Here is a 22,454-nt window from a genome sequence, read left to right as displayed (position 1 = left end):
CTACTATCTCTGCCAAGAAAACACCAAATGAGGTCACGAAGGGTCAGACAGGACTGAAACCAGCATACAGCAAGAAGTATCTTTCCTTGTATCTCTCCTCCAACAAATCCTCTGCATTCCTACAGCCACCCCCCAGTTTAGTCCCTTTGTCACCTCTCACTGGACTATTACAAGAACCTCCAGTCTCTGCATCCAGTCTCTCCCCATCCAATCCACTCAAGAAGATCCAATGGCTCCCTCTTGCCTCTAGCATAAAACATCAACTCTTGTTTGGCTATTACAGCTCTTCAGAATCTGGCTCTAAGCTATCTTTCCAGCCTTCTTATAAATGACTCCCCTGCTTCACATGTTCTAAAGCCCTGCCAAATTGGCCTTTCTGGGAAACATCTTCCTCCACTTCCTCCATGCCTGGAATGACACCTACTTTCTTCCACACCTCTGCTTCATGGAATCCCTAGCTTCTTCATATCTCAGCTGAAGTGCTACCTATCAGATTCTCCTACTGCAAACCTTATGCCACCCCCAGCCTTGCCACCCTACCCCCATGGAGATGAGTTTGTATTTCCTTTCCATGTATATGATAAATGCTTATCGTCTGACTGACTCCCTGCCTGTCCCCCTTCATAAGAATGCAAGTTCTGTTCAGAACAGATGCTTCCACGCCCTCTCACGCACTCTCTCTCTCTCTCCCTCTTTCTCATATCAAGGTGACAATGAGCATAACTCTTAGCACGGAATAGGTAGTTAATAGAGGCTTCCTGAATGAATGGATGGCATATTCATTCCAAGAAATTAAAAAAGGGGTACAGACATTATTTGAAATCACTAGCATCAATCAGGAGCCACTTCACCCATGAGGCCTCTCCTCATCCCTCCAGGTGGTAGTGCTTCATCCCCCATGAAAGTAATATTACTCTGTATATAGTTTTATTTGGTTGTTTGTAGATGTTTTTCTTTCCCAATAGAATGTTAGCTTCTTGAATGAAGAAGCAGTTTGTTTTTGTACTTTTTTTATCCTAGCATGGTGCTTTATAAATAGCTGTTGAAGTGTATTTCATTTCTTGTTGGAATCACTATTTAAGGGACAGGTTATTGTGTCCCAACTCATTTTACAATCCACAAAGTGACTGACCAAAGGTCCTGCTCTAGACCTATGATCCCAGGACTCCCTCCCAAGCAGAGGCCTGAGCAGCACCCAGATACTGTTCCCCTGACCCTGGTCTATACTTCCTTTGTAACATGCCAGACCCAGAGGTAGAAAATCCACAGCCTGAAGGCCTTATGTGGTCCTCTAAGTCTTCAAGTGCAGGCCCTTTGACTGAATCCAAACTTCACAGAATAAATCCCCTTAAAAAGATTTGTTCTTTAAAACTTGGACTCCATGAAAGGGCTGCCTTGAGGACCTAGAAGGCCAAACTGAAGGCCATATATGGTCCTCTAAGTCTTCAAGTGCAGGCCCTTTCACTGAATCCAAACTTCACAGAATAAATCCCCTTAAAAGGATTTGTTCTTTAAAACTTGGACTCCATGAAAGGGCTGCCTTGAGGACCTAGAAGGCCAAACGAGGCCTCAAGGCCATGCATTCCCCAGACATTCTTAGACTTTTCCATCACGTGCTTTCCTGTGTCTGGAATGTCCATCCAAAGGGTCATCTTCCTCTCAGCACTGCCAACAAGTTCTTTGTTACGGCTCTGGTCTGAGTAAAGTCAGAAGGTCAGAAAACTGACAGGGATATGCAGAAGGAGAACTTGGGGGAAAGGAGAGCTCACTCACTCATGTTTTGCCCCCTCACTGCCAAACTATGTTTTTGAGGTTCGCATTTTTAGCATCTGTAAATGTACCTTAGGTAGCTCATTTTCTCAGTGGGTTGGACTTGGAGTCAGGAAGACCCGAGTTCAAATCTGGTCTCAGACACTCACTAGCTGTATGACCCTAGGCAAGTTACTTCACCCTGTTTGCCTCAGTTTCCTCACATGTAAAATGTGATGGAGAAGGAAATCGCAAACCATTCTAGTATCTTTGCCGAGAAAATCTCATGGACAGTGTTGATGAGTTTTCGGCCATGGGATCAGGAAGAGTTGGACACAACTGAACAAGAGTAAAAAAAGCCCATCTTAAGGACTTCCTCTGAACCTTCCAGAAAACAAAACAAAACTGAAAATCAACCGTATCCACCATCTACAAACAGCTTTTGGTTAATTGTTTCAATTTGCTAGCCCCATCCCCCTTCCTCAGATCTAAAAAACACTAAGAATGACAAACTCTCTTCTCGTTTTTCTAGCTTTGCCTCTGAGTAATCACTGTAATATATTATATATGTATATATATAATATATTCTATAATCATCAAAAACATAAAGAGGTTTCAATCTGCATTAGGAAGGAAAGAAGGAAACAAGTATTTATTAAGCACCTACTATATGCCAGGCACTGTGCTGAGTGCTTTACAAACATCCCATTTGATCTTCACAACAACGCTGGGAGAGAGATGTTATTAGTATCATATTCATTTTGCAGATGAGGAAACTGAGGAAACACAGGTTAAGCAACTTGCTCTAGGGCACATGGCTCGTACAAGTCTCTGAAGCTGGACTGGAATTCAGGTCTTTCTGACTCCAGGTCCAGCATGCTGTCTATAGCCCCATCTAGCTACATTTTGATGCATTCTAGCCTTTATAAATTTTGCAACAGAAAACAGGCATGTAAGTCATAAGGTTTCAAAAAACATACAAATGAATAAAAGAGGACAAAGAGAGGGGTTAAAAGAACATTTTCTTTTAAGGACAAGCACAAAGGTTGAGGATGATTCAGGAGGGGCAAGTAGAGGGAGCCAAGGGACTGGCCCTGGGCAAGGATCAAGTGTCTTATCTGATTGGATTTCCATCCCCACCACTTGGCACAGCACCCAGCAGAGAGGAAGCACTCAATAAATACTCTTCCACTAATTAATTTTCATCCAGAACAATTTAGAATAAACGAAAGCTTTAAAAGAATCATTCAGAAAAATTAGCAGATGAGTGCTAAGTGCTAATTGATTATGGCTAAAGGTTCAAATCCAGACCTTCTACTGATATGACAATCAGTTCCGAACACCCGTCCGATTAAAATAAAAGTTCTGATCCATAAACAGTCAGTCAGTTGCACATTCGGTGTTTCAGGTAAACCAAGGGCCACGTATGTAGCAGAAGAGAGTAAGTATATGAGAACAACAGGAGACCCACATTGGAGCAAAAATAATTCACAAAATTCTTACGATTTTTTAAAAAGACTCTTGAAAAATGTTCTCCCACAATTCTTCCCTATACCATCTAAACTAGACATTCTAAGTTATTCTAGATCCATATTTTGTGGGGTTTTTTGTAGAAAAAGGTCACATTAAAAAATAGATTTAATTTTCCCAGGTGATGACAAACTAATATTTATCCCAGTCAAGAATTTATGTTAATGCAAGATTTTTTTTAATGTTTTTCATTAAAATGACTATTCTCAGCCTTAGTAGCTAAATGGAGATGCTACAAGAAAAAGACACAAATTCTTTAGCTATTTATCATATCCATTCCAAATACCAGTTCTTCTCTTTGAGGGATGCAGCACTGCCCAGATGGCAAGGTACATTCTGGAGAGGGAGTCGTTTGTTTGATACAGGGGGCAAAGTACTGCTTTGAGAACAAGGAGATCCAACTTCAAGTTACAGATAATAATAATAATGATTGTGGTCGTTCAATCATTTCAGTTGTATCTGACTCTTTGTGACCCCATTTGGGGTTTCCTTGGAAGACATACTGGAGTAGTTTTGTCATTTTCTTTTCCAGGTCATTTTACATATGAGGAAACTGAGGCAAACAGGGTTAAGTGACTTGCCCAGGGTCATACAGCTAGAAAGAGCCTGAGGCTGGATTTGAACTTAGGTCTTCCTGACTCTAGCACAAGGTGTTCTATCCACTGGTCACCTAGCTACCCTAATAATAATGATAGTTTGCATTTTCTATAGCCTCTACTCTGCATCTCACTCTGTTAAGTAAGCATTTTACAAATATCTCATTTGAGACTCACAACAACCCTGGGAGGAGGGGCCTTTATGACTATCTCCATGTTACAGAAGTGACTGAACTCTGTGATACTAAAGGTCTCCTTTCAGAGGTAGAATCCTATGATTCAGAAGACAGCTGCATCTGGAGGGAAGAGACAAAGCACTTCACAGTGAATGTGTTTGAAAAGAAACCGGATTCACTGGGTGTCTGTCTGTCTGTCTGTCTGTGTCTCTGTCTCTGTGAGTCTCTGTGTGTGTGTTGAAGTTACTGAACAATGACTGGTCCTATTCTTGGGGCCAACAACACCCAGCAGTAAAGAATGCAAGTTTTAACATTAGTGTCAGTTTTTTTGTAGGGTATCTACAGCCTGAAAGGGAAGGCAGTTTAAAAGGTTCTGCTTGTCCCAGATCTAAGCCAACAGTAATGTTGCTAACCACAGAAAGTTAGGTTCTATCTAGTTATTTCTCTCCTCAAAGTTCCAAATGATTTAGTCATCATTGTCTGTAGAGTTAAAAGACTCTCAGGACAAGTACTGTGGGAAGCAGATGCAACCCATTTTGCCAGCTGAAGGCAGCTGGGTCCCACAGTAGATCAGAGTCAAGAAGACCTAAGCTCACATCTGGCTTCAGCACTTGTACCAACTGGGTGACAATAGGCAGGGCATTTAATCTCTGCTGCCTCAGTATGTTTAACTGCAAAGTGGGGATAATAACAGCACTTGACTTCCAGGGTTGTTGTGAGGATTAAATGAAATGTTTGCAAATCACTTAGCACAGTGCCTGGAGCATGGCAGGTCCTATAGACCTTACTTCTTTCCTTCTCAGCCACTCTTGACCTGATTTCTTTCTTTCTTCATTTTTTTGGAAGGGGAAGGCAAGGCCATTAGAGTTAAGTGACTTGCCCAAGGTCACATTGCTAGTAAGTGTCAAGTGTCTGAAGCTGGATTTGAACTCAGGTCCTTCTGACTCCAGGGCTAGTGCTCAGTTCACTGTGCCACCTTGCTGCCCCTCTTGACCTGATTTCTTAAAGAATCTTAGTCACTAAATTAAGAGCTAGAAGAGACCTTAGAAATGATCTGTTTTAAAAAAATAATATTTTATCCCAATTGCATGTAAAAACAATTTTCAACATTTATTTTTTAAAATTTTGAGTTCTAAATTCTCTTCCTTCCTCCTTTCCTCCCCTCCCTGAGATGGCAAGTAATTTGATATAGCTTATACATGTGGAATCATGTAAAACATATTTCCATACTTAGAAATTATCTAGAGGCAGTATGGTGTAGTGAAAATAACTCTGGACTTGGAGTCAAAAGAGATCTGGATTCCTGAAACTCACTGACTAACTAACTACCCAGATGTGTGATTGTGGGCAAGACATACTTCTCTGAGACTTTGTTTCCTCAACTGTGAAATGGGGATCATGAGACAAGGCACAGAGAAAGAATAAGTGCCTACTATGTGCCAGGCATGGTGCTAAGCTCTGGGGATGCAAAGAAATTCAATTTAATTCAATTACTATGCATTAAGTGCCTAAGATGAGCCAGGAAGGCACTGTGCAAAGTGCTAGGGATACAAAAAGAGACCAAGGACAGTCATGGAGGTGACAACATGCAAACAAATATATACAAAGTCAGCTATACACTGGATAAATGGGAAATAATTAACAGAGGGGAGGCACTGCAGTGAAGAGGGATTAGGGAAAACTTCTTGTAGCAAGTGGGATTTTGTTGTTTGTCTTTCATTTTCTAAAGTGTACCTCGACTCATTTGTGAATTGGATTTAAGTAAGCTAGAGTTGCAAAAATTTATCAGCCTCACTTTCTCTTCTACAGTCTTCAAAGCCTAGTGGTAAGACAAAAGTCAGGATGACTGGGGATGGCCTGGAATACAGTGAATGACCTCAGAGTCTTCAATGTTTGTCCAAATTCTAAGTGTTCCACAGCACTTGCTTCAGCTGCTTTCAAGGTTGTTGGAACAAAATGCTCCCATCTGCCCATTCTACTGGGAAAGTCTTCACATGCTTGGGATAGACATCCCCCTAATTCAACAACAGGTTTGTGCCTTAGCCCATCTGCCAAGGCAGTTTAATAAGGTATAGCTGCCAGGAATGCCAGTTTCTTGGAGCCACAGGGGAGAGTGCCAAGTAGACACCAAAGGCAGACCTCACACTGGAGGTTCTAGTCCTCCCTGAACACCCACATACCTCCAATGGATTTTCATTGGTAGGGAGAGAATTCCAGGCATTAGGGACCATGCAAAAGACATGCTCCCTCAAGGAGCAAGACAACAAGGAAACTACATAAAGATAGAAAACTCAATATATGTACCAATAATTATTGATCTGTCCAACCCACTCATTTTACATCAAACAACTGAGACCCAAAGAGGGAAAGTGACTTGTACAAGGTCATCCTGCTAGATAAAGGTGAAGCTAGGATAAGAAACTAAATTGGTGACACACTTTGAATATTTTTTTTTTTTTTGCTGAAGCTGCATTAGAGGATGGGTGTTTGGGTGACAATTTCTAATGACAAATGAAAGATTTTAGAATCAAAATACTACACTAAAACAAAATCAACTGAAGCAATCACCCATCAGCAGAACTACCTCAGAAAGTCATAATTACATCCACTTTAACAGAAGATTTAGATAAGGTATCTGTCAAAGTCCAATGTTTACTGAATACTAAAGAAGATCTAGGCACTGAGATAGATACTATAACTGTGTGCCTGTCTAAAGTCACAGCTGATTAGTTGGGGAGATGGGACTAAAAATTTCAACCTTATTCCACCACATCTTCCATTGACTGAGTATGGTGACCTAACACTGAGTTGTCATCATTGCCATCATCGTCATCATCGCTATCATCATCATCATCCCAAACAAAAGCTGGCATTTTGATAGCCATACCCTTCCTGTATAATATGAAAAAACTAAGTGCAGCTTGTTTTTCATCTGAAATTCATCTAGCCATTCCATATCCTCTTTGGTTTAACTTAAATACTGGGGGTTTTCAGTTCTTGCATTTGGCCAGAAAGCTGGATTTCTATACCAGACATGAAGGCTGCAATCTGATCTTTCAGCATCAGTGGCTGCCACCGCCCATTCCCACCCCTCCCCTTCACTTCTCTTCCATCTTACAGAGGGCAGCTCGCCAAGATGCCAAGATTACACCCAGGGGAAAAGCAGAAGGCAATGCATCTCCATCAAGAGGGAGCCCAGATCTCAATACCGATGGCTGCTTTTAATTCTGGAGGGCATAAAGAGAGAAGAAGAACAGTTGCAAATGTCTTGTTCAAAGGCCACTTTCAGTCTGCTTGCCCAGAAGTCTGCTGCTGGCAGGCCTCCGAGACCGTGAGGGGGCAGCCCCTGGCTCACACTGCAGCCTCTCTCCCAGTGGGGGAGAACTGGAGGAAGGTTCTAACTCAATTCTCTGGACTGTGCTGACTGTGGATATTATCTTCTGACAGTCAGATTGTAAAACACAAACTTCAAACCCCTTTCAGCTTACATTTAACAAGACAGCTAAAGAGTTGGAGAATTATAACTGTTCCTACCTACAACCCCATCCATAATTTTCCACAGACTCAACCAATTCTCTGTGCTGTCACCTTCTGTGATAATGGAAACCAGTGGGGAAATAGAAAAGGAGAGGGAAGGGAAGGTAAAACATATCTTCATTAAGTTCCAGAACAGATCTCAATTCTTATGCCTGACTTTTCATTATGGAGATACACAAAAAATAATTGTGTATCTGTCCTATTCACAAATGAAGCTGGAATTTAGGCTCCTGAATTGACCTACCATAAGCAAAGTTAATTCCTCATTTCTGTTACCCATATCCTTGTATCAAAGAAAGAGAAGAAAACACATCTTATATGTTTAATTTTATTTCCCAAATAAGGCCTAAGCAGTCCAAGAATCTCTACTAATCTATTAGGATCACAGGATTTCAAGCCTACCATGTGCCCTTAGAACTCATTTGGCCTAACCTGTCACCTTATACATGACAAAGTCCCCAAAAGGGGAAGCAACTCAGCCAAAATCTGAGGTATTAAGCAGCAGCCAAGACTTGAACCCAGGTTTTCTGCCTAAAAGTTCAGTGCTGTCTTCCACCACACCATGGCAAAAGGAGCCATCTTCTCTAAACACAGATGCTACCAAGTACACAAGCTAGATTGATTATACTCTCAAGACAATAAAAACAGCAGCAACCAATCTACTCCTTCAAACAGCAAGCTGCACAACCATCATTTTTTGTTAGCATCATTAAACTGTCCTAAAAACTTAACTAGAAGCCATGACAGTACATCACTAACTAAATACCTCTGATAGCCAATCATGTCATCAATCCAGGGTACCCTAGAGTCCTATCACTCCCTATCTCCCCACAGTCAAAATGTCTGTGATATCCCCTGCATCATCGGGGACTAATGACACCAGGCTGAATGACTTATCTTGTTCAAGATGTGAAGCCTGAGATTTTTATGGTGGGTAAGAACTGGAAATTGAAGGGATGCTCACTCACCGGGGAATGGTCAAACAAGCTAAAGTACATGATTGTAATGGAATACTATTGTGCTATAAGAAATGACAAGCAGGATGATTTCAGAAAAACCTGGAAAGACTCACAAGAACTGAGGCAAAGTAAAGTGAACAGAACCAGGAGAAAACTGTACACAGTACAGTAATATTGTTCAGTGAAGAACTGGGAATGACTTAGCTATTCTCAGCAATATAATGACCCAACACAACCTCAAAGGACTAATGGTGAAGTGTACTATCCACCTCCAAAGAACTCATATTGTTTGAATACAGACTGAAGCATGCTGTTCTCACTTTCTTTTTTTCTTTTGAGTCTCTTAAAATCTATCTTGTACAAAATGACTCATATGACAATGTTTCATGTAATTGCACATGTATGACCTTTATTTGACTGCTTACCATCTCAGGGAGGGGATGAAAAGGGAGGGAGAGATAGAATTTGGAACTCAAAACTTTAACTAAAAATGTTTTAAAAAATTGGGTAAAAGAAAGAAGACCAAACTTAAGTTGGGCCTGAAGTGCTTCATGGCTCCTTTTAAGATCTGGAGGGCTGAGCCTCTCAGAAAGGCAAAGCTATTAAACACAGGTTGTAAGTTTCAGGTGTTACTGTAGAGCACTTTCCAAAACTTAAACCACTTTATAAATGTCGGCACTAGGCAAATGGGGCAGCTGGATGATGCAATGGATAGAGCACCGGGGCTTGGAGTCAGGAAAATTTGAGTTCAAATGCAGCTTCAGACTCTGACTAGCTATGTGTGACCTAAGCATGTCATTTAGCCTCTCCATGCCTCAGCTTCCTCATCTGTAAAATGAGCACCTAACTCTCTGAGTTGTTGTGAGGATCAATTGAAATAATAATTGTTAAGCACTTAGTAGAATGCCCAGCACGGAGTAAGTGCTATATAAATGTTAGCTATTAGTTTTTGTTAGATATGATGATGATCATCTGCTGACAGCATATATGCCCTTCGGCCATCAGAAAGCAGAGAGTGGCAAGAATCGTGGAATCTTGTTCCTGAAAAGGCCTCAGCTAGTCTTAGGATCATACTTGCAGAACTGGAAGGGATCTCAGTGGTCACCCAGTCCAATCCCTTTACTGTATCAATATACAGTGACCAACACCCAGAAAGGTCACAGAGAGATACCTAGAAAGTGAGCCAGGACCAAAACCTAGATCTCCTGACTTCTGATCTGTAAATCCTCCAGCGCCCCTGTAAAACCAGGAAATCAAGAGAAGCACTGGCAGTGCCCCACAGGTACTCACCAGGGTGACAATGGCGCACTCAGCAGTCAGCTGGGCGGCGCTGAATAGCGTCCGAACAAACCGGTAAATCTGCTTTTGTTCTGGGTTGTGTTTGTCGTAGTCTGGTGGCACTTCGGATTTCTGCAGAAGGAAATCATTTTCAGGTGACTCACCTCCAAACCCGCAGAGCACAGAAATAATGACGCTCTATCTCATAAATAACAAAGCAGGGGAGAGGAAGGAGATTACCGAGAGGGGGTGAAGATTCTCATCAAAAATATCTAAGAGCATCCTTCCATCTGTGTCCCTGAGGAAGAAAAAAAAAAAGAATGTAGAATTTTACCATCTACAAGAAGGTGTGCCATTCACAAAATGATGGAAAATACATTTTAATTTGAATGTATTTCAAAAAGGCACTGATAAATTGTGATGTGAAGAAATGCCATCAGAGACCATTCAATAACTACCACCCCTCCTCATGCCCATGCTACAGGGAAATCATGTTTATTTTAGAAGTCCATGATAGCAACAGCAATAATTCATACTTCATAAATTGTACTAAGGGGAAAACTTGGGCCTTTGATTCCCTATGGATCCTTTTATAGATGTGTGTAGGATGTGTGTGAATACACACACATATATGTAGTATATGTATGTATGTATATGTATACATATGCACTTATGAAGTTTTCCACTTGTGTAAATACACATATGTGAATATATACATAGAACATATGAGTATTACATTTGTTATATGTTTATTTCTGTATGTACATGTGGAATATGTACACATAGGCAGATATACACACATAGACATATATTGTGTGTGTGAATATGTAGATACCCTAAAGAAGGAAACTCTTCCTGCAATTCTCCACCCTTTGAGCCCGAAGCTGTTCCTGAAAGGACACGGGCTGGGGCATATGTTAAAACCACTGCTAAGCTGTCATTGATGGGAAAGAACTCACAGGCTATGAACAGCAAATGCCTCCAAGGATCCATTTGTGATTTCCGCATTCAATTTAGCTAGTGAAATAATTCAGACTTCAACCTTGGTCTCTTTTTATACTGAACAAGCTTACATGCATGACATGTTTAACTGATAAAATAGTGCCTGGATAACTTTCAAGGTATTAAGCTTCTAATAAGTTCAAAAAATGCAGGCAGGATGGACCACCCTGCCCCCTGTCACATCTCTGAATATTTCCCTATTGTTGTATTTTGTTGTGGTTTTTGTTGCTGCATTTTGCATTAAAGTAGCTAGTCTCACCTTAAAATTATAAAACCCCTTCTCACTATTCAGCCAATCCCACTGCCCATATGTAACTTTTATGATACTGTCCCCACTGAACTAACTGTCCCCAGGAATAATATGTTACCTATCATGTTTTCACAAATCAATTAATCTTGTTAGGTGGAATATATCTGCAGAATCCGTTAAGTTAGCACAATGAAATTTCTCTTATCTGTACTTCTAAAATATTTTGCTAAAGAAAACCAGAGAAGGTATTCATGAGACCAAAAATTCTTGGATGGCAAGTGTTACTTTGTTTGTGGCTTATATCTATGCAGTAGGATTCCTTGCTCATAAGAAAACCTTGGCAGCTAGGGGGCATAGTGGATAGAGCATCTGGACCTGGAATCAGGAAGACTCATGAGTTCAAATCTGGCCTTGGACACTTACTAGCTATATGACCCTAGGCAAGTCACTTTGCCCTGTTTGCCTCAGTTCCCTCATCTGTAAAATGAGGTGCTTGACAGGGAAATGGCAAACCACTCCAGTGTCTTTGCCAAGAAAACCCCAAAAGGGGTCATAAGGAGCCAGATATAACAAGGGAAACTTTAAAATTCTTGGTTATAGGATGACAAGATCATAGATCCAGATCTGAAAAGAGGCTGTCAGAGGTAATCTAATCTGATTACAGATGAGGGAACTGAATCCCAAAACTGCTAGGTGACTTTCCCAAGGTTACACAGGTAGCAAATATTAGGAATGAGATCTGAACTCTGGTCTTCTAATGTGAGAAACAGCATTCTTTCCACTGTGCCACAAACAATTTGTATATATTTATAGGCAAACAGAAAATTCCTTCTCTTTAAAATGCTTGATTAAGAATAAAAGAGAAAAGAAAATGGCAAAACAGAAACATCCAAACATACTACCTTGCATTTACAAAATGGGAATTCCTAGGGGGTCTCAATTTAATTACTCAACTGGGATATGTAAAGCTTTCTGCAAATCTTTAAGCCGCATATGAATGCTATAATTATTATTAAACATCTGTTAAACATCTACCATGTCCACAGAACTGTGATAGACCAGAAATAACAAGATTTAGAGCACTGACCCTCACAGAGTTTACAACCCAGCAGGGGAATCACACAAGTGACTTTTGGTCCAGGCACATCTTTCAAGGAGGGTGAACTACTGCCTGCTTCACCTTTGCAAGCAAACACAAGCCAGATTTTAAAAAGTTTCAGCTAAGCATCAATACCACTGAAGCAGAATAAATCTAAAGGGAGTAAAGAGCCCCCTTTATCTCTTAACAAACTAGCAATGCCCCTAAATTTATTTTCTGAGTGATATCTGAGTGACATAGCCTAACAATTCAGCATTGAATTTTCTTAGACAGTTCAACAGTATCTCTTTTTTTCTTTTTGTTGAAAAGTAAAAAACCTTTGAATACCAATCCAGGAAGTCTAGGAAAAAAATATAAAATGACCTGAGGTTCATAGCACTAAAGATGGAGGAAGAGATTCACCAAAAGAATCTGGATGGGGCTTGGGAAATTAGAGCTACAGTGGCTCTTGGAGGGTGGGGGGGAAGTGTGGAATGAGTCTTTTCTGAAGCACATATACACCGAACTCATCTTGTACCCTTTCACCTCCTTTCATGGATGTATATTCCACTTGAACAGCATTCCTCTATCAAGCAAATAGACCTGTCACAGGCTCCAAGTTTTCAGCCAGTATAATTTATCAAGCAGAAACTGGGTCAGGAAGAGATGCCACATCTTCCCCAAGAGACCTACAGGTAAGTTTTAAGGCTGAGATTTATCACACATGTTAACATCATCTTCCCTCTCTTCTCAGTGCCAGATGTTCGCCAGTGCATGTAGATCATCACTAACTGCTTGGCACACTACTTGGCACACAGAAAGCACTTCATAAATGCTTGCTGCCTTGCCTAACCACTGCTAACCTTTAATGTAGCATGTTTGCTCAGTTCACAGAAAACGCTCAGAAACATTGCTGCAAAGTCATTTTGGGGGCTTGGCACCTGAATGGCACCAATAAGGCTGCACTTTTCTTTGGGATTTAAATGATTAATCTGGATGAGATTGGGAAATTTGGGTCAGAATTACAAAAATAAGAAAACAGACAAGGCTTTGATTTTCACTGTGTTTTATCCTGTTTCATGGGATATCCTGTATTTTATAACTTTCAAAAATAATGCATTTTCCAGTTCCAGGTGGACCTATGAATCATGGTTCATGATTACAAAAAAGAAACAATTCAGTGTATGAAATATTCTCTAATAATCAACTTTAAAATCCCCAGAATGAGCTATTTTTGGCTAGATGTAAAACTGTACCTAACACTACTTTAAATTGTTTTTCCTGTTGTATAAAATGCCTACTGAAATTTCTTTATGAAGTTACATAGTCTGATAATGAATGTTTAACTCTGTGTAATGTGAATAATCAGAGGTATCCACTCTCATCTATAAGGGATGGTTACCCTGCAGACATCTGGGGGCAACTGGGCTTCATGTTAGCATCCTGTCTTTTTCTTATTACATGCATGGACTCCACCCAGTTCAAGAGGAGCTGCATATTATGGAAGGAACTGCATGTGTGCTGAGAGTGTATAAGGAATTAGAGCAAATTTAGAAGTCCTATGAAAATGTGACTTAAAAGTACAAGTCCTATAGTCTGAGTAAAGAAAAAAGGACAAAGATAATTTTTTTTTTAATATCTTGGGAAAGAAAGTCATTATCCACATACCTGTTTTTGATGTGATAATATATTGCAAGTGCTACACTGTAACGCAAAACACAAGAGTTAATGTTTTATTTTTTTTTAAAAAATCAGGAACTTAACATAGAAAGAAATACCATCTGATTATAAATGTCTACATTTGCATACCATTCTCCCATTTAGAAATCAGATCTAGAAAATGCAGTTTGAAAAAATATAACCACCTCTCTCTTCCTTGACCAGTGATGCTATTACATTAATCTTTTCTGCAAAATTAGGACTTGTCCCTCGACGTTTACAAAGAAAACACGGCACGTGCCAGATTTTGTAAGACTTTACCATGTGGTAGAAAGTACAGAGGGTACGGAGGCAGGGGCTTGAATGTCAATACCAGCTCCGTTACTTACAATGAGACAGTAGGCAAGGCACATCACCTCTTTCAACCTCAGTTTCCTTATTAGTAAAATGAAGGGGCTGGACCTGATGGTCCCTAAGGCTGCCCTCCACCTATCAGTACTAGGATCTTATTAAAACATGGGCATATTGTATATTTCAAAGTCACTTCAAGTGCCACAGCAGAACACCTAGAAGGGTTTTTTTAATCTATTACCTACTGCCTGAAAATGGAATTGTATTACAATAGCTCAGAAAATGCAAATTAAGTTGTCCAAAGTAGTTTGCTAGGTATTTTTTTCTTTTACAACAATTATCTTCTCTTAGCAAACTCTTCATGTATCTTGATTCAGTTGCTGAAATGCTACTAAATATATAGCTTGTATCTTGGTGGAAATATCACTAGTGTTGGGCAAGAAAGTATCTTTTTTTCCTCCTTTTTTGATCTGAGGAGACTCTACACTAGAGGTGGGGAACCTGTGGCTCCAGGCCCCTGCTCTACACAGATTACCTAGTTTGTTTTGTGTTTGTTTGACCTTAAGAGAAACAGGATACTGAATTTATGCCAATGGTCCATTCAGACAAGTATTCTGGCTTTGTCAGAGACATCAGGAAACATTCTATGATAGTTGCCCTTCAGGACATTGGCTTTAGAAGTGTGGATAGACCCTGAACTTCCTAATTTCCTCTTAATCAGCACATTGTGTAGTGATCTGAGGTATGCTGGAAATTTGAAATTCCTCCAGTTTTTAGCTAACTTTCCTTACAAGTAAGAAATAAAACTCCATTTCTGGGGATCAGTTTTTTCCAGTCCTAAAAGTTGATGCTCAAAGAAAAGGGAGTTATAAAGCACCTTGGAACAATAAGAAAATCAAGATCCATCTACTTTTAGAATCTTTAAAAGCATTTTTGAAAAGAGGAACTTACAAGCTGAGAATTAGAGAAATGGTACTAAGGTCTTAGGATCAATATAATTCCAATATGACTTTAGGGTTCTTAGATGAGGAGTCATGCAATACAATAAGGAAAGAAGAGAAGCAGAAGGGAGATGATTTCCTTACTCTTTTCAGAGCAGAAAGGCCTAGAAGCAGGTAAAACTTTATAACAGAGCTTGGTTTTCTTCCTCTGCCACCTCTGGGGACTTTGCTCGATTCCCTGTTACCCACATGCTGCTTCAACTTCAGCACCCCCTCAGAGCAGCCTTGCTCCCAAAGAGCTCCATTCTACCCAATTACCCCTCTCTCCTCTTTCTAAGCAAACTCTTCTTTCACAGTAACTCATCTCAGCTATTAGGAGAAAATTAACTTGACTAGTTAGTTCACACTAATGTGTCAATGACTGATAGCCCACTTGAACCTCTACCACGTGAAATTTCAAGCAGTAAATGTAGGGAAATGTAAAAAAACAAACAAACAAACAAAAAAACCAAACCTCCAGCAATGCAGGGAACCGCATTTAGGTCAGGGCACAGGCAGGGTGCCTGGGGTCTACCATTAAGGTCAGTTTTCTAAGGTGTTCTTTTCAGTTTATTCCCTTCTACTTCTGAAACTGCTCTTTCCCTAAGAGCACTAATGGCTTTTCCACTCGGCAAGGATAAGGTGACTTTGGAGATGGGGGTGAGGATGAAAACTGTGGGGAGGATCCCTTTGTGAATCAGGGGTGGTTTAGACATTAACAGTACAGACAAAAGTATGAGCTGTTCAAAGCTGGGACACTGTGTGTGTGTGTGCATGTGTGTGTATGTGTGTAACTTTCATGTGACTTTTAGACAATAACCCCAACAGATGAATCCACGTGTGGCCATTGTAGAAGATGAGTGGGATGCTGCTTGAGAATATGAGAGTACCAATATTTTGAATTTCTAACAAAAATAAGGAACATTTGGGAAAAAATCATCTTTTTAATTTTTTTTAAAATTGTGTGCAATCATTTTCAATTTATATGAATATTTTATTGATGGTTCCTAAATTTAGAATAAAAGGAAATGAAAAGAGAAAAAGGAGAAAGAATAAAAGGAAGGAGGGAGAAAAGAAGGAAAGAAACCTGTAACCATCAATATGTATTAGCTATTTCACCCCCATGACCCTAGCTACTTATGATCTCCCACGAGCCATCTCAACAGCCTAAAAGTCAAGTCACTACTTTCAGTCGTCATCCCTGAAAGGAAAAGTACAGGCACCCGTGGAAATTGGGGGGACCACTGTACTGACAAAGGGTCAAGAGCTTCCCCCTTGTCCCTTCTCTGAAAAGGTGATCTACATCCCATATGTCCTTAAATCCTACACATTTCATAAGCATAACCATTTTTCAACTTTCTTGATATGGTGATTATTTAACCACACACATGCACATACATGTACATGCATGCACACATACACACACATTTCTTTAAGGCATACTTGCATATGAATTTAAGGCATGGATCTGAATACCCACCATTTAATTGTATACTTGAGGTTTGGTTGACTGACTGTGCTATCATCTAGGAAAATAGTGGAACAGGAGCTGTATTTCCTTCCCATCTGTCCTGGAGGATGCTAGGAAACAACAGGCAACAAAATGATGACAATTATACACTTGTTTAGTACTCTTCTTGGAGACCCCCCACCTCCCCACCTTCCCACCTTCACTGGTGATGATTACCCACAAAAAAAGAGCAATCTTAGTGAAAGTTACTTAAATCCCAGTGAGAACAGGATTAAAAAGTCTTATCTGCCAAAGCAAAAAAAGCATTTGCTCTTGAATGACTTTTTAAAAATGAAAAGCAAAGTCTGCATCCAAAAAGAAAGAGAGCAGAAAACCACGCTATAGAGTAACATGAATTCAGGTGTATGGTGAGGAATATTAAGCCCCATGTAATCACATTAATAGTAAAAATAACTAGCATTTATATAATGCTTAAAGATTTGCAAAGAGGTTTAAGTATATCTCATTTAGTCATCTCAACACCCCTGTGAGGTGTATACTTACTGATAACTCCATTTTACAAATGAGGAAACTGAGGCAACCAACCAATTATATGCCTTGTCCAGGGTCACACAGCTAGTAAGTGTCTGAAGCAAGATTCAAAAGTACATGGTAGGGTTCTTACTCTGCCACCAAAGGGCTATAATTCTGGGGTCCTCAGGCAACTCTCTAGGATTTATCTACCGCATCGTAGGTGACAGCTGGGTTACCATCTTCTGCAGGAGAAGGAGTTTTCACACTGTGAGCTCCCCTAGCCAACAATGAGAAGGATCCTTGTCTACCATGCCACCATTACAACAAGATTCCACAGAATCAACTCTTTCTTTCTTATTCTTATGGGGTTATTTAGAATCTAGAGGCCATTTACACACTAGGCTTTATAAGATATATTTCATATAAGATGCAAGTTACTTTAATATTCGTCTCTTTGACCCATCTACTTTTCAGAACTATGTAAGAGTTGAAAAAGCAAAGTTATTGATCCAAGTGATAGTGATAGAAAAACCTGTTTTAAAATGTGTTATAAGCTGATATATCAGAAAGCAGAAGAAATGAACAACTGCTCAGGCCTTGCATAAATTCAGTTGTTCCAAAGACAGGCTGCTACTCATTGTAAGCCAAACTCCTAAGTAAATTTCTTTTTAAGGAATGAAAGGACCTGGGCTTCAATACTAGTGATGTTACTTTCTGTGTGACTGTAGGGAAATCACTGTGATCTCTCTAAGCCTTAGGTTCCCTAAGTAAGGAGGGGGTCAGACTAAAGGGTTTCAGTCCCCTTATAGTTCTAAACCCTATAAAAACAATATGAATCCACACTGAGAAATAATTGCACCCAAAATATGCGTGTGTATGTTATATTACAGAATTTTTCTTCAACAATTTGGATCATGTATGTGTATATGTATATATAATTATACACACATATACATATATAAACACATGTGTGTATATGTGTGTATACATGTATATACACACACACACACAATTGGTATAAGCCAAGCAATAGGGAGAGAAGAGTAGGGTTGGTAAAAAGTGCTGGATGAGTAGGGGAGAGAGCGACAGGTTTGGGGAACAGCTGGCCCACATCAGAGAATAAGGCTCCATAGTATTTAGAAAACAAATTCAATAGTTATAGTTTAGGAGGACCTAGCTCCATTATTTTTATCTAAAGAAATACAGGTAAAGACAAGAATCCTCAAACAAGGAACTCTGATCAAAGCCAAGAGACATTATAAGGAGGAAATTGTTCCCTATGAGGCCACAGAAACATCAAATTAGCAGGGATCAGGTTACCCAGGATGAGAGAGGAATTTACTCTCAAAGCTTAGATTAGCTATGTGCAAAACTATGTCAAGTCTTGGTATTGCCAAGAACATATGGACAACCTACTGATTTGGGACAGAAAGTCCAGTGAGTCTAACCCCAATCACTCAGGGGAGCTGCCCTTACCCTATGGATAACAGGAACTACCCTCTGACTGACAAGCTACCTACTCTCCCATCCTAAGGGATGGTAGGGACAGCTGAAGATTCCAAGGTCAAAGAGGACCACCTCCATAGAAAGCAAATGTGCAGATACCAAGGCAGTATAGGGAGGGGCAACTACTGTGACTGGGAGAGAAGAAGCTATGGAGAAGACAGCACTAGTCATGGCATCCACAGTCTCTAGAAATGAAACTTTTGTGGGAGAACTGAGCAGGAGGTGTATTGGGATGGATGCTATATCCCCAAGATGGCTGCCCCACTGGTTTGAAGATGCAGTGATTCCTCCAATTTTCCTTCTTCTCTTTCCCTCTCTGCCTCACACAGAGGAGTATATGTACCTGTGTGCACCCATCTCCTGGGATCTCCATTTCTTATGAATTGGTCTGCCTTTCCTTTCACTCTTTTTTAAGCATGATAAATCTGGTCACAACCAATGAATTGCTAAACTATGTTCATTCTTGCTCAAACAAGAGAGTGCCCTGGAGGAAAGACAGATTCATAGCAGCATTGTTATGACAGAGAACATTCTCTCTAGCTGGGGCCTTGAGGTATAGAAATATAATTACTGAATAATTTTAACACTTTCTTAGAACAAATTGAAAAACTCAAACTCAGCTCTTTCTAGAAGAATGAGTCAGCAATCGACCTGGCATTTGGAGGTGGGACTGTGGCCACTAACCACCTTTTTTCAGAGAAAAACTTCTGTTCTAGGGGTATGGAGAAAGAGGGAGTAGCTGATGAGTCTGGGAGGCTGAGGGCAAGTAAGAGGTCATGACTAACCTTCAAACTCAACATGGAACCACCCCACCCCATTCCTGCAACATATTGTAATTCCAGTAAAAAATGGAAGACTGAATGACATTTGGTGATGGAGAAGGGAGGAGTCCTGTGAGTGTGTCATGGAGATGAAAGGAAAGAAAAAACAAACCATGCCTTGGGAAATAAGGCCTATATTTTTAGAAGAAGCAATCATTTCAGCTTTGTTTTATATTACAAACTTATTCCCCAGAGCATTGTGACAATAAACTACTCAGCTAAATCCACATTCCCTATATATCATTCCCAACCCTAACACTATGATGGAAGGTTAAGGAACTTTTTTTAAAATTTATCTCTTTCCATACAAGTAATCAAATCATTATACTCATTTATATCACTGCTGTTTCCTTGATCTTTACTGATTTTTTTACCAAAATAATAATTATAGGCTGTATCTGAATTTTAATCAATACACATTTTGAGGGACCAACATGGCATTTGACATTTTTAAGAAGTATTGAACTCATTTGGTGAAATTTGAAAGTGAGGAAGTTCCATATGATGAGGATGGGTAAGGGGAACATATAAGTTACAAATAAGTGACATCTAATTTAAAACTAAGTGGATTTTTGACATTCTGCCTGGATATTGTGATCAGCAGACACTAGCTATAGAATTCTGATTCTAAAGTGGATTTTTTAAAAATTAGATTCCCTGGACAGCAGTCAAATTTCCATTTGGTTTTGTGTTTATGTTGACAGCTAAGGTATGTTCTCTAGTAAATAATGAAATTATCTCAAAGGGAGCTTGAAATCAGTGCCTAGCCTCCTCATATCCCAAACAACTATAAACAATCAATCTTGTTTGGTAGATCTTAAAGGGATGTTTAAGGCCTATATATAACTAGTTGCCTCATTCATTACTCCAAAACTAATATATGAAAATAAGGTTTCTAGTCTTAAGAATATTATGAAACTTACAAGCTTTGACAACTGAAGAGTAAGCAAACTCTTAAAATTTCACCCCAATAAATTACGATGACTGAGGGAACCATGAGCCCGTAAAACAATCATTTTATATATTGTTATTAAGGAGGCTATATTGCTGTATTACCAAAACGTTACTAAGTCCTGAACACTGGTTATCATAAAAATAATAAAAGGCTTTAAATCTCACAAAGCACTTTGCATCCATGATCTAATTTGAGCCTCATGATGGCCTTGTGAAGTAGGCATTATTATCCTCATATTACCAAAGGAAACAGCAGCCAAGAGGTTAAATGCTCTCCTAATCATTAATTGTAAGGCATATGATGTTTAACGCAACTTGTCACGTTAAGGAGCATTTAGGGTTTTTAGCAATTTGTTCAATATCCTGATCATGTGTTTCATACATGATAAACTTCTTATATCTTAAATCCAAGCAACATCCATGGTCTTCCTGAATTAAAGAGCTCTCTCTTCCACATCACACTGCTAGCCACAATCAAATAACCAGTCAGGAAATCTAAAAGGCAGTGTTTGTACTCAGTCCCATGACTACTTAAGCTCTCACTTTTCTGTGGCTGTTTAAGGAAAGAACAGAAGGAAAGCAGATCAAGTCCAAGTTAGAACTTAAATGTCAACTTTTACTTGACATTTCCAGGTTGACAGAATTAAACTCTAAACAGTCTCATTAGGAAAATCTAAATGTGTACAAATGGTTCTCTCTCTTTGTAAGTGGCTATGGTATCCACATTTTAGCGACTTTAAAAATGGTAAAAAAAAAAAAAAAACGTCTTTGAAGCTTCTGCAGGATAGCAGTTAAGGTGACAGACTGTAAGATCAGGCAGTAAACAACCTGATGAAAATGAAGAAATGTACATTTTACTTTAAGTGATATAAAGATATGCTATGCATTAAAATACTAATTACCAATGTATACACATATTGGTACTGATACATACATACTTCTATATTTTAAACATATTCAAAAATTCTTCATTAATGCTCGATTTTTTTTTAAGGAAGAGGGAATCACTTTTGCAGTTTTGCCAACAATGGAGCAAAATTGACAGTAAATGCCTTCTGTTTCATGTTAAGGCACATTCCTCCCAAGGTTAGAGTGTGGACAACCCTCTTCGAGAAACAGTGACTGCCTTCCTGCCCTTTCCATTAATCAGACGTGCTTTTCCCCCTTTTCCACAGGTTATGGAACTCTCTCCATTAGCTACATAAAATGAATGTCACAGAGCAGACATAGGTGTACAAGGGACCTGAAGGTTTCAAAGGCCAAAAAACAAAAACAAACAAACAAAAACAAGCCTCAATGTGGGAAAGTTGCCCAGTAGTTTGAATTCTTTTATGCTGGGTCTCCCAGTGCTAACTACTGATTCAAAAAAGTCCTAGATGTGGCAGATGTTAATGGTCAAGGGAATAAGCAACTTGAATCAAAAAGCTTTCACATGATTTCACATTTGAAGTTTCTTACTCATCAACTACATGGGATTTGATTTTTTTAATGCAACTTGTCACATCAGGTCAAATTTAAAATTTTTAGCAAGTTGTTCAATATCATGCATGATTCATACCTAATAAACTCTATTTATCTGAAATCTAAGCAACTGAAAACTTCCAATAACTAGAAATCTTGAGTGAGGGAGGAGGGGAAGATGTGAAGAAATAAATGCTTCCACATTCTGATTTTATGAGAAAGGTATAAACAGCAAGCAAATAAACTGATTACTCCTTTAAAAAAACAAAACCCAACTTCCAGGGTGAGTGATAACTGTCATCGTAATTTTGCCAGATCTCCCACACCAATTAAATTTATGATCTTGTCCAATGGAAACTAATCTTTATAGAGATGACCCTGATGCACTACCTGATTATGAAATCAGTAAAAAATACTGTATAACCCTCAGGACATTTTTAAGTTAAGTCTGTGTCTCCTGCATTCTGATTCTTTGGAAATTTGCAGCCCATGTCTGGTGTGTATGTGTGTGCATAGGCAAATACACATAGAATGGATATGCATGCATACACATATATGAACAGAAGCATGCAACACATCCATA

The 22,454-nt window shown here is 39.4% G+C and overlaps 1 protein-coding gene across 10 annotated transcripts in view; it reads right to left on the bottom strand.

Annotated features, from left to right (window-relative positions):
- The window catches only part of CCNY (cyclin Y), a 306,697-nt gene that overhangs the window by 32,510 nt on the left and 251,733 nt on the right, over nucleotides 1-22,454 (bottom strand). For 8 of the 10 annotated variants that reach the window (XM_072652032.1, XM_072652041.1, XM_072652037.1 and 5 more), the window contains 4 exons: nucleotides 16,626-16,726; nucleotides 13,824-13,859; nucleotides 10,066-10,123; nucleotides 9,838-9,957 (listed from right to left, as the gene is read on the bottom strand). In XM_072652032.1, coding sequence (XP_072508133.1) covers nucleotides 9,838-9,957; nucleotides 10,066-10,123; nucleotides 13,824-13,859; nucleotides 16,626-16,726 — 315 coding nt within the window. The remainder of the gene's footprint in view (nucleotides 1-9,837; nucleotides 9,958-10,065; nucleotides 10,124-13,823; nucleotides 13,860-16,625; nucleotides 16,727-22,454) is intronic. The other 2 variants (XM_072652033.1, XM_072652040.1) reach the window with 1 other exon arrangement.

This window comes from Notamacropus eugenii, chromosome 3, assembly GCF_028372415.1.
Source record: "Notamacropus eugenii isolate mMacEug1 chromosome 3, mMacEug1.pri_v2, whole genome shotgun sequence".
In the NCBI taxonomy this organism is placed as follows: Eukaryota; Metazoa; Chordata; class Mammalia; order Diprotodontia; family Macropodidae; genus Notamacropus; species Notamacropus eugenii.
The sequence above is the reverse complement of the archived record's forward strand: the minus strand, read 5'-3'. Positions and strand labels throughout refer to the sequence as shown.